This window comes from Xenopus laevis, chromosome 7L (assembly GCF_017654675.1).
Source record: "Xenopus laevis strain J_2021 chromosome 7L, Xenopus_laevis_v10.1, whole genome shotgun sequence".
Lineage (NCBI taxonomy): Eukaryota > Metazoa > Chordata > Amphibia > Anura > Pipidae > Xenopus > Xenopus laevis.
This window is the reverse complement of record NC_054383.1, coordinates 98,876,031-98,888,789: the sequence shown is the minus strand read 5'-3', so window position 1 is coordinate 98,888,789 and position 12,759 is coordinate 98,876,031. Positions and strand designations below refer to the sequence as shown.

Here is a 12,759-nt window from a genome sequence, read left to right as displayed (position 1 = left end):
TTTATTTTCACGCAGCAACCATTTACTGGCATTGATGCTTTGAATGTGGTTTCAATATTTTGTGATAGATCCATTAAGGAAGAGTGTTTTAATGACACCAATTTATATATTGTGATTGCTTTGGTACTCTCTTTTAGTGCATATTTATGGAAAGCCATTAATATATTTAGGAGGCCTTGGTGGTTATATGCAAGTGACCAGGTCCGGAGAATTAAAATATGCCCTGCATTTCAGGTACACAGAGGCCCAATCAACCCACATAGAGGCCCAAACAGTCCCCATCAGCCCACTAAATACTGACTTTCTATGGGACCTTATAGCAGCCCCTCTGGCATTTGCCAGAACCCACAGATTGCCAGTCCAGGCCTGCAAGTGACTACATTTCATGGGTTAAAGGAGAATTAAGCTTAATTTAGTAGGGCAGAAATGTTACATTATAATTTGGGCTTTTATACCAGCCCAAGGCACAATCAGCCCTTTAGCAGGGAAGATCTGTTCCTTCAAAGATGCCCCAGTAGCTCCCCATCTATTTTTTTCACTTACTGAGCTTAGGAACCTACGCACAAAGCCCATCCAAGATGGGAAACTCCTGTTAAAACTTTAAAGGACTCAATCATTACTACTATAGAAATGCTGAACGATTAAGCTGGTTAATCTAAGTTCAGCATATAAAATATGGCATTTGTAGCCATATTCATTTTGAGGGGTTTCAATTTCCTTTAAGCAAAGGAATAAGCTTTCAATAAGGCAATTATTAATGACTGTGAGTTATAGCCTGTCATTCTAAACCTTTTGTTTGTAGAGTAAGCAGAACACCCACTGACATTATGCCTGGCTTGAGCTTTGCCTGTAAATGTGTTTCTCACATGACCTTATGTGTCTAAGCAAGAATTAAAAGAATCTGCTCAGAAAATGTGTCTTGCACACTCGGTGACTGAAATCTGCTATTAAATATAGTGCAGAGGATAAGTCCTGTCTGTCTTGCAAGACCCAAACATCTGGAAACAAAATTAGAACAAATATCATGACATTGAAAGGTATTCTGTTGTACAAGTAAGGCTTTTTAATGGCTAGATAATGAAGTACTGGTATGGGATCTGTTATCCGGATACCCATTATCCAGAAAGCTATATTTATCCGAATAATACAATTTTTTAAAAATGATTTCTTTTTTCTCTGTAATAACAAATCGGTACCTTGTACTTGATACAAGGCTGGATTGACTGGATATCTAACATAAGCCAAGTATTTTGCTATTTCTAAGCTAAATGTATAAATAGAGATGAGCAAACATTTTACAGTGAGCTTTACAAAGCTGATCCACCGCAGGTTTGCTGTAGGCAAGCTGAATTTAATGAAAATAAATGGATTTCTCCTTCTACAATGAAGAATTGCTAACCCTCCCTGATGTGTCCAGTTCTAATACAGGTAGAACTTCCCCCCCCCCCCCGCTCAAATACCTCTATGGTACAGGAGTATTTTTTGATCGTTAGTATTTGTAGAAAGGATGAAATTATGGAGAAAAATGTCCAGTTTCCAGCGTCCTACGGATAGATGTTTTTTTAAAGCTTCATGCTGACTTCAGAACAAAGATGGGTCAGAGTTTGCCTCTGCTTGAATCCCTTGTGCACAAGTTTGCTGTAGTTTCTGGAAGAACATACAAATCCTATTTCTTTTATCTCTATTAATAACATTTGCAATGAAGTACTGTGTTTACTGGTTAGATCAGTAAGATACTGACAATGTAGAACAACAGTCTCCTTATTTCTCTTCTGCTCATTCTCTCCCATGGGTTTTAGGCTTGTGCCACACTGGGCTGCTTCTCTGCCTGTGTATAAGGCCTTTTGTCTTTGTTTGTCTAGAAAAATGTCCAAATATGCCTCTCGCCACCTCTTATACAGTTGAATGGGAATAGGATAACTGCACCAGTAACAAGTGTTTTTATGGCACTGCCTACTGATAATGTGCACGGTTCCAGTCATTGAATTCTACCGCAAAACCAAATGCTTTACACACATTCACACACTGTTATGGTATGGACTCAGGAGTTACAGCTATTGTCATTTCTGTATTTTACATTGCAGCTATTGGAAGTTCTAGTCTTGGCTTCCTTTTTTCCTCCATTTCTCCTGTTCCTCTGGTAATGGATTTATTGTGCAGTGTGTGTTTTAGTCTTAAACTCTTGCTGCTCCCAAGCACCTAAGCACAGCTCTGTGAGCCCCTCCAGCAGGGAAAAGACTCTTAAAGGCTTCATAATGGTGACACCTACTGTGAAAAGGCAGACACATGTATGTATGTATGTATGTATGTATGTATAGAGATATAGCTATAGATATAGAGAGAGATATATAGATATATAGATAGATATAGATATAGATAAAGAGATATAGATAGATATATAGATAGATATATACAGTGCCTTGCAAAAGTCTTCACTCTGCAAAAGTCTTCACTCTCCTTGGCATTTTTCATGTTATGGTCACATATTGGAATTAAAATTGATTGTTTGAGAGTTTGCACCATTTCATTTACAGAACATGCCTACAACTTTGAAGATTTTTTTATTTTTTATTGTGAAGCAAACAACAGATAGGACAAAATAACAGAAATCTTCAGCGTGCATAACTGTTCACCCCCTCTAAAGTCAGTACTTTGTAGGGCCACCTTTTGCGGCAATTACAGCTGCAAGTCGCTTTGGATAAGTCTCTATGAGCTTGCCACATCTTACCACTGGGATTTTTGCCTATTCCTCAAGGCAAAACTGCTCCAGCTCCTTCATGTTGGATGGTTTTCGCTTGTGAACAGTAACCTTTAAGTCTGACCACAGATTCTCAATTGGATTGAGGTCTGGACTTTGACTAGGCCATTCCAACACATTTAAATGTTTCCCCTTAAACCACTCGAGTGTTGCTTTAGCAGTATGCTTCTGCTGGAAGGTGAACCTCCGTCCCAGTCTTAAATCACAGGTTTTGCTGAAGAATAACCCTGTATTCAGCACCATCCATCTTTCCCTTGACTCGGACCAGTTTCCCAGTCCCTTCTGCTGAAAAACATCCCCACAGCATGATGCTGCCACCACCATGTTTCACTGTTCTTGGGGTGATGATATTATATATATATATATATATATATATATATATATATATATATATATATATATATATATATATATATATATATATATATATATATATATATATATATATATATATATATATATATTGCAATATACTTAGCATGGCTTTTAAAAGATTATATGTTTAAAATGGGATTATGGGATTACAGTAATAACTAATCCAACCTGATTTTATCTCAATTGGGGAACTCAAACAACCTAAAATTCACCACTACTTTATAATTACTGTTCAGGCATGGGATCTCTTATCCAGAAAGCCAATATCAAGCTCCAAATTATGGATGGGCCATCTTCATTTTAAAGGGGTGGTTCACATTTGCGTTAACTTTTAGTATGTTATAGAATGGCTAATTCTAAGCATCTTTTCAATTGATCTTCGTTATTTTTTATAGTTTTTGACATCTTCTTGCAACGCTTTCAAGTTTTCAAATGGGGGGTCATTGACCCCATCTAAAAAACAATTTTTTTTTTTTTTTCAGCTTGATAGGCAGCATGTGTATGTGTTGTACCGTTGTTAGAAAAAAAAAAAGCTCTCCATTTAGATATAAATGTCATGCGTTACATTGTATTTGTGTTTTTATTGTATTTTGTTAAAAAATATTTCTGTGTATAGCTATGAAAATTTTCTTTTTTTTTTTGTCTAATGTGTATTACACTACAACTTGAATTCTACATTAACACACCTTGTGCTTCCCTAATTTGAAAGGTTTAATTGTATAAAGACTTTTTAATTTGTTTTATTTCACAAAACATCTTGTCATTAAGTGGCTTTTGACGATTTTGAATGTACAGTGCTATTAAATGTATTTATTGTGATAGAGCATTACATGGACTATATTTGGGGGGGTTGGACACTGTCAGAAATAGACTCTTTCATGTCAAAGTGAGAACAGGTCTTTGCAAAATGATTTCACATAGTTGTCAAGTGATTGAAAAGTCGGAATGGATAAAAGAAAATTTCACTGAATATCTCTTGGAGAACAGTTAAATCAGTCAATAAGAAATGGAAAGGCTATGGCACAGCAGTAAATCTGCCAAGAACAGGCTTTCTACCAAAAGTGAGTGACCAAGCAAGAAGGTGACAATTAAGAGGTGACCAAGAGACTCGGTGACTGAAATAGGAGATATCCATGTATGTTGCCTATGTGCCTCACCAGCTGTAGCTTTATAGGAGAGTGCCACAAAAGCCTTTAAGTCATGTGATGTTTCACCTACAGTTGCCAAAATGGAGCTTTGAGTCCATCAGACTAGACAAAGCCAAACTCTGTACATCATCATAGGCTTACTGTCCCCACCATGAAGTATGGGGTGATGGCAGCATCATGCATTCTCTGCAGCCAGTGCTGGACGGCTTTTGAGGGTGGAATGATTGCAGCCTTGAAGCCTTGAATGAAGATAAGTCTTCCTGCTACAGGGTGACCCCCAAACACAAAGCCAAAACTAAAAGGCTAATGGCTGCTTAATGTCCTGGAATGGCCAGATCTCAATCCAATGGAGAATTTGTGACTGGATATGAAAAGAGCTGTTTTTTCATTATCCCTATGCAACCTGAAAGAGCTGAGCCGTTTCCCAAACAGTTAAGGTGGCCATAGATGTAACAATTCCGATCTTTCTTGAAAAAGATCTTTCCAGGAATTTATTAAACCACTTTGGAGAGATCTGCTCTCACTTTTTATGAACATGTTTCTTTGTTCATCAGTGTTAAAAAAACAAAACCAAATGAAATTCACTGTGCTTCAATTATAGGAGGTATATAGCTTTATTGTACTGTAGGCTTATGCTCATTTCTACCCTTCACTTCTAATAAGGTCGCTGGTACTTTATGTAGCGCTAGTCGTCACTCAAATTAGTCCCTGCCCCCAGCCTATGGCCCATAACACTTCACACAACACAGTAGGGTAATTTCAATCAGTAGTTAATTCTAGTAGTCCTTTTATGTTTATGGAGTGTGAGAGGAAATCTGAAAATGAATACAGAGCATACAAACGGAGCCAGAAATGCAACAATAATTAAGTCCTGTTCCAATCTGTTTTAGTAGCAAGGTTAGCCCTCTATAGTTCATAAAATTATTCTGATCCTTCTACCTCCCAGTTTTGGGCCCCTAGGGTGGCCAGCCCTTTAGTTTGGAAACCTCTGCTGGAGGTTGTTAAAGAAGCGTTGGATGTTATTGGTTGGACAGACTGGTTATTGCTTTGATAACTGAATCAGACTGATACAAGGCTTGCATTAATAACCGTGTCTACAAAATGGCTCCTGCCTGCTTGCTATAATTAGGAATTCCCAGACTGAAGGAAACACAATTTAAATAATTTATATAGTGTAAGTTAAGTTCATTTTGCTTGACTAATGTGATTAAATAGGATTTCGAATAATTTTTTTGGGTGATGGGTCCCCTTTAAAGTTTAGTTGCTCTTTTAAGGCAAATGTAGCTTCTTTCAAGCTTCCCTTTTTAATCATCAATCATTTCACATAAATATAATCACCAATAAGTCTAGGTTTTTTTTTGTTTTTTTTAATAGCCTTGGCCAATTAAACTTTATTTGGCAAAATGTCTTTTGCTGAGCGTGCTGTGTACTCATAACCTCCAGTTCAGGTTGGGTTGGCGTTTTTGTTTTTCTGGAATATTTTCTTTTCTTCTTTTAGGCAAAACAGTCCTTAGCGACACTTACAAAGGATGTGCCCAAGCGCCACTCTCTAGCAATGCCTGGGGAAACGGTGTTAAATGGAAATCAAGAGTGGGTAATGCATGCAGACCTCCCGCTGACTGCGGCAATTCGACAAAGCCAGCAAACCCTGTACCACGGACATCCACAGCATACCACTGACCGGCAAGGTTTGTATGTTTCAGATTGGTACCCTCTGTCTTACCCATGATCCTCTTTAAATGTGTCACATGCACTAACACTCCATGACGTGCAACTGCTAATAAGAAGTTCTTGTGCACAATATGCGTTCGACTTTCTCTTTTGTACCTCAGGAGTAAGTGTTTTCTACATTTCTTGGGTGCGTATTTATTCATTTGCAATTACAGATGCAAGTCTTGTGGGGGTAAGTGCATACAGACACACTGTTCAGGAGTGATTTTGGTCCATTCTTCTAGGCCGATTGCTCCATTTTATTCAGGTTAGTCAGATGATACTTCTGCACATATTCAGTGTGATGAAATAGAGTAATCAGGCCAGTTTGTCTGCCCAGGGGCCCCTTTATTTTATCCCAAATCTGTATATAAGCATAAGAGCATCCACTTGTAGTAAAAAAAAACTCACCAAAGTAAAATCGTGGGCTAGGTGCTCCTGCCCCAGGCCCTCAGCTCAGGGGAATGGACAATCCGTGCAAGAAGAAAGAAAGGTTTAGGGAACACTAGATCAGGCCAAAAATTGTTGGCTAAAAAGTAGAAAAATCTTGATTTAAACAATCATCTCGAGCCTTATGCTTTCCGTGCACCTAAACCCTCAATCATAGGCTTGATTAAGGGTCTTAGGGACACGAAATGCGTAAGGCTACAGATGATTGTTTAAATAAAGATTTTTCCCCTTTATTTTATAAGGGCTTCTTCTTTCTCCTACAAAACTGAAGTAAGGCCTTTGTGAATCTGCCACTCTTTTTATATCCCAGTGTTATTCCATTAATCCTTTAGCTCAGTACCGGTAATATACAACACTGTTTATTCATAAACTCGTTAGGGAACTAGTATTAGCATTATACAGCAACTGATTCATTCAAGGGCCCGGATGATGCACTGGGACACCTATTTGAATCTTGACAAAGGCTGAATTGCATAGCAGCTGTGCAAATGATTTAGTCATACATGCTGTCAGTCACTTTGGGGCATTATCATTTAAGCTCCACACATTGGTAAGAGTGCTCTGCAAGTTAAAATTCAAGCAGCCGTTTTCCAAACATCTTGTGGCCTATTTCACTCCACCACTGTATTTGCAGATTTACATGTAGAATCAAGAAAAAAAAAATATTGACAGTTCAAATCTGAGATTTTATTTAAACCTTTGCTACATTTTGTAATTATTAGAGTGCAAATGTTTGTGTCGAGACTCGCTTTCCATGACTGTTTTTTTTTTTTTGTTGTTTTTTTTTTAAAGCTGTCAGAGTTAGTCCTTGCCATTCCCGGCAACCCTCAGTAATATCTGACGCTTCAGCAGCAGAAGGAGACAGGTCTTCAACACCAAGTGACATCAACTCCCCGAGACATCGAACGCATTCCCTCTGCAATGTAAGACGGTAGTGTAGGCATTTTCTTGGCTTCTTCTTCCATCTTTTCCAGAAAGGTTTTTGAATCTTTTACTTTTCTATCCACTTGTACTCTGCTTGCCTCTTGCATGTCCACAGGAGTGATGCATGCAGCCGAGAGACTGCCATTGTGATCATTATTCCATGTGCAGTAGTTCCTAGACAAAGCATGACTATAGGAACAAATCCATATGTGCTGTCATGGTGTGGAAGTTGTTATTGCATGTGTGTGTGTGTGTTAGGGCACTCAGAAATGACACGCAACAAATGTGACATTATATTGTCTGAAACATGGTGCCAGTGTTTTGCAGGTCTTTTGAAGATACATCAAATATTGCATTAAATCCTCCTATTATAGTGGTCTTAGTGTATCCAAAACAGCAAAGTTAATCTCAAGTCCTTTAAAGGTGAAGGAAAGGCTAAAATTAAGTAAGCCTATCAGAAAGGTCCATCTAAATATACCATTAAAAGTAGTGCTGCTCTAAGTCCTCTGTCAAAAGAAACCCTGCATTTCTTTCCTTCTATTGTGTACACATGGGATTCTGTATCAGACTTCCTGTTTTCAGCATAAACCTCCAGGGCTAGGGCTTGAGCATGCTCAGTTTGCTCCTACCTTCCCCCCTCCCTGCTGTAATCTGAGCCCAGAGCTATGAGCGCGAAGGCAGGAAGTGATGTCACACCAAGCTAATATGACAGCTGCTATCCTAAACAAAAAGAGAGCTTCTAGAGCGGTTTATGGTAAAGCATTCTACAGAATAAATAGTGTTATAGCTTGCAATATTGTGGCTAATCTGTTGTCAATAAACTGCTGTGGTAGCTTTCCTTCTCCTTTAATAAAGCTACCCTTATGATTCGCTTACATGATCATGTCTCCTGCTAACACTGCCCTTTTATTAGAGAAGATTCTACTAATGGTTATTGGGGTTCGTGATCATGGCAGTGTACTTGATTTGTACCATGCTGTTCCGTCTTTATCCTAGAGATTTCCAAGGCAAATCTAATATCAAATTAATATGGTCCTGGGGAAATAATGAAATGGCTGTATCTGGCAATGCTGAGGGCAAACCTGATAAATGCAAATGTTACAGGGGTCTCATTTCATTAGGGATCTATTTCCTTGCAGCTCATGGAAGCATGTTCCACTTTTACTTGAACTGCATTTAGAGCTAAAAATAGAGCAAATTTGTCTTCCCTATTACATTCTGTTGTATTTATGGGAAAATTACAAGTGAATGCGAATTGTAATAACAAGCCAGTTAGAGGTCAGCTGGGAGGATTCTTGTATGGAGAGCATACCTCCCAACATTTTGGAAGTAAAAAGAGGGACAAAAAATTTTTTTCAGCATGTAGGGCAGCAATTTTTTGACCACACCCCTTTCTGTGACCACACCCCCTAATTACCATGTTTGTTTTACAAAATTTGGCAGGTTATGAAAGTTTGAAAATATTTTTCCTTATCTAAACTGTGTTTTTGTGTCTCAAAATTGTTACAAATTATCTTATTTGCACCTGTTAACTGTTCTGGCCTCTCTGCTAAAAGCCAATTAAGTGAGAAACTTTGTTTCTTTTTCTGGCTGTTCAGTGCAGAGAAAAGAGGGACTTTCCAGTACAAATGAGGGACTGCGGGTTGAGCTGTCAAAAGAGGGACTGTCCCTCCGAAAAAGGGACAGTTGGGAGGTATGGGAGAGCAGAGCAGGGAGCTAGTTAAAAGGATACTGTCATGGAAAAAAAAAATTTTTTTTCAAGATGAATCAGTTAATAGTGCTGCTCCAGCAGAATTCTGCACTGGAATACATTTCTCAAAAGAGCAAACAGGTTTTTTATATTTAATTTTGAAATCTGATATGGGGCTAGACATATAGTCAGTTTCCCAGCTGCCCCCAGTCATGTGACTTGTGCTCTGATAAACTGTAGTCACTCTTTACTGCAAGTTGGAGCGATATCACCACCCTCCCCCCCATCATCCTAACAACAAAACAATGGGAAGGTAAACCGATAGCAGCTCCCTGACACAAGATAACGGCTGCCTGGAAAATCTAAGGACAGCACTAATTAGTAAAATCCAGGTTCCACTGTGATACATTCAGTTACATTTAGTAGGAGAAACAACAGCCTGCCAGAAAGCAGTTCCATCCTACAGTGCTGGCTCTTTCTGAAATTACATGACCAGGCAAAATGACCTGAGATGGCTGCCTACCCACTAGGGTTGCCACCTGGCAGGTAAAAATGATGGTTGATCCCAATGTTATTAATAGGGAAAAAAATAAATATATAGGAAGGCTGGTATTTTTTCCAGGCAACCCTACTGCCCACCAATATTATAAATTAAAAAAAATACACTTGCTGGTTCAGGAATTAAACAGAGTGAATTATTTGCAGTATAAACAGTGTAATTTGGAAACAAAAACGACACTTTCAGGAAGGCAACTCCATATGCTGCCCTTGACTGAATATATGACTTATTAGAGCCATATTAACTGTGCACCTGAATCTCTCTACATTCTGACTCCCTATGAATTCTTCTTAGGCCTGCACAACATGGGACAGCTGTGAAAAACATGCCAACACGTATGACATGCGTAATAAGTGAAAATACAGATAATGACCCTCCAAAACCATATTTAGGCACATATCAACTTCAGCTACTGAAATCCCATCCCTCTCATTCTTTCCAGTCTTTAGAAGACCTTGAAGACCAAAAAAGGAAGAAGAAGAAAGAGAAGATGGGCTTTGGATCCATATCCAGAGTTTTTGCCAGGGGAAAGCAAAGGAAATCTTTAGATCCCGGCCTGTTTGATGGTACCACACCCGACTATTACATTGAGGAGGATGCAGACTGGTGAAGTGCCTGTTTACCCTGTATGTACATGTGATGGAGTCACGAGATGTGAGCCTTTTATTTTGTAATTGTTGTATGAGGGGTTGAAGCTTGCGGCTCTCCAGCTGTTATTGAACTACCGCTCTTGGGAGCCAAAAGAAAAACCCTCGGCTCTCATAGCATTCTGGGAGTTGTAGTTCAAGTGGAGAAGCTGGAGTTTGCAGGTTTGTGTTGTACATAAGAGAAAGGAATATGTTCAGATCTGTTTGTTTGTCTGTATATTTGATGCAGTTGTGTTGGATTTCATTTTTTCTTTTTTTAAAGAAGGGTTTTGATTTTGGGGATCAGGGGATTTTTTTTTTGTTTGTTTGTTTAAAAACTTGAAAAACTACTGTGTATTTGTAAATAACATAAAAAGTGCACTTTGTGCTTGTAGTGTCTCTCGTCCAGAAAGCGGTTTTCCTGAGCCCATAGTGTGATGATGCATCCTGTTATTTCATATGTTTTGCGTGACATTATCCTGTTTAAGGGGTGTGCCAGTGCTTTGTTTAAAAAAAAAAAAAAAAAGTTAAAAAAAAAAAGATATAAATATATATATATATACAGAATCTTTATTCGGAAAAGGTCACTGCTTTTCCGGATGAAGGGTTTAATAACCTTTAATGCCTGCCAGACAGAGTTTTTTTCTTTTGTTTGTATTTTTTAATTTATTTGCATAAATGCACAAACTTGTTATATCTAAATTATAAAGTTAAATGTTGAAGTTCTATTTTTCCTAAAGGATGAAGGGTATGTTTATATCATATTGTTCTGTGGAGTGGCCGGCTCAAAGGCAGTGCAAGCGCAACCAAATCCACTCCACCGCATTTCAATATCCACTTGGTTACGTCTTCCAATACACAATTTCTAGCACAGTATTTATAAGGTAGCAGCCCACGCAGACGCACACATTATATAGAGATTTGTGGATTTGCATAAAGCCCTGTTTCTACATGAAAAATAATACACAGTTTTAGGTATTGGCCGCAGCCAAGAATCCCCCCCCCCATTTAATTAGAGAAATAGTTTATTTTGCAAAATGTAACCCCAATTTCATTAACGTAACGTTGCTCAGTTTAAAGGGGAAGTTGTGGACAGTAGCTGCCTTAAAGGAGAAGGAAAGCTTCACTTGACTTACCTGAAACCCCGGGCTGGTGCTCCTATCAGCAGAAAACTGCACCGGCCGGGGGTTATACCAGTGAGCACCACGGAGCGATCCTCTTCCGCCGTCTTGTTTCTTTGCGAGGCTGCGCATGTGCATTAGAATGAAAAGCTGAACTTTAACTAAAAAGTTGGCTATTTTGTTCAACTGCGCATGCGTTTGCCCTGGGAAAGCAGTTGAAGAAAGAAGAAGCCAGAAGAGGAGCGCTCCGTGGTGCTCACCGGTATAATCCTCGGCTGGTTCCGTTTTCTGCTGATAGGAGCACCGGCCCGGGGTTTCAGGTCAATACAATCACTTTGGGTGACTAACTTTTGGCACCACCAAGTGCAAGACAGCTTTCCTTCTACTTTAAAGGAACAGTAACACCAAAGAATAAGCATTTTTAAGTAATTTCTGGCTCTAAAGTTCTGGCTCTTTCTGAAAGCACATGACCAGGCAAAATGACCTGAGATTTTATGTTGTAGAGTGAATTATTGGCAGTGTAAACAGTGTCATTTAGATATAAAAACGACATCCTAAAAATCCCTTTAAATAATAAGGCATATGCAGAATACCCACGGTGCAACTAGTATTAAGGTGGTAAATGTGGAGAAGCACCTTCTATCCATGTTAAGTCCTTATGCAAGTTGAGTTTGGAGGTACTGAGGTTTGTCATATGCGGGTACTGAGTTTGGTCAGATGGAAAGTAGCCAAAATGCAGAGCAAGTAGGGTGGACATGGCATGAAGAAAAGGTCTAGAACTATAAAATGACTAGGATCACTACACTTTACAACTTCATTTGATTTGGGCTTATTTTCTTCCTAATCCCTCCCTATAAGGGCAGAGACACACACTCAGATCCAGGGAGATTAGTTGCCGGCGACAATTCTCCCCTTCTTCGGGCGACTAATCTCCCCAAACTGCCTTCCTGGCGGCTAGAATAAAAATCGCTGGCGGTTAGAATAAAAATCGCTGGCGGTGTGGCACTCCGAGCCCTTTCACGAGGAAAGGCAGTTTGTGAGATTAGTCGCCCCAAAGAAGAGGAGATTCGTCGCCGGGTGACTAATCTCCCCAAATCTGACATTTTCCATTTTCAAGAGGCCTGGAAAAAAAAACCCCATCTCATTTACCTCTTACAAGAAACACTATCGGGATTTATTTTTGTCCTGTGATTTCCATTCCAATGTGGCAATTTGTGGCCAAGCAGAATAGACTGGCAGTTGCATAAATAGATCTTTGTTGGGGCATTTTATTTTCAATCAAAATACTCTCTATGTGCAAGTGACTGTGTAATTTCAAGCTCTTTCAGACTGGTTGAGTTGCCTGTGACCAGCTTTGTGTTTCTCCCTTTCTACTAATCGGTGTAAATGGTACATCAA

The 12,759-nt window shown here is 39.0% G+C and overlaps 1 protein-coding gene across 8 annotated transcripts in view; it reads left to right on the top strand.

Annotated features, from left to right (window-relative positions):
- Positions 1-12,624, top strand: part of kazn.L (kazrin, periplakin interacting protein L homeolog) — a 349,342-nt gene extending 336,718 nt beyond the window's left edge. For 6 of the 8 annotated variants that reach the window (XM_041569375.1, XM_018226077.2, XM_018226070.2 and 3 more), the window contains 3 exons: positions 5,780-5,969; positions 7,234-7,364; positions 10,057-12,624. In XM_041569375.1, coding sequence (XP_041425309.1) covers positions 5,780-5,969; positions 7,234-7,364; positions 10,057-10,224 — 489 coding nt within the window. In that variant the 3' untranslated portion in view covers positions 10,225-12,624. Of the gene's footprint in view, positions 1-5,779; positions 5,970-7,233; positions 7,420-10,056 lie in introns of all 8 variants that reach the window. The other 2 variants (XM_018226078.2, XM_041569376.1) reach the window with 2 other exon arrangements.
- Positions 12,625-12,759: the final 135 nt, after the last annotated feature.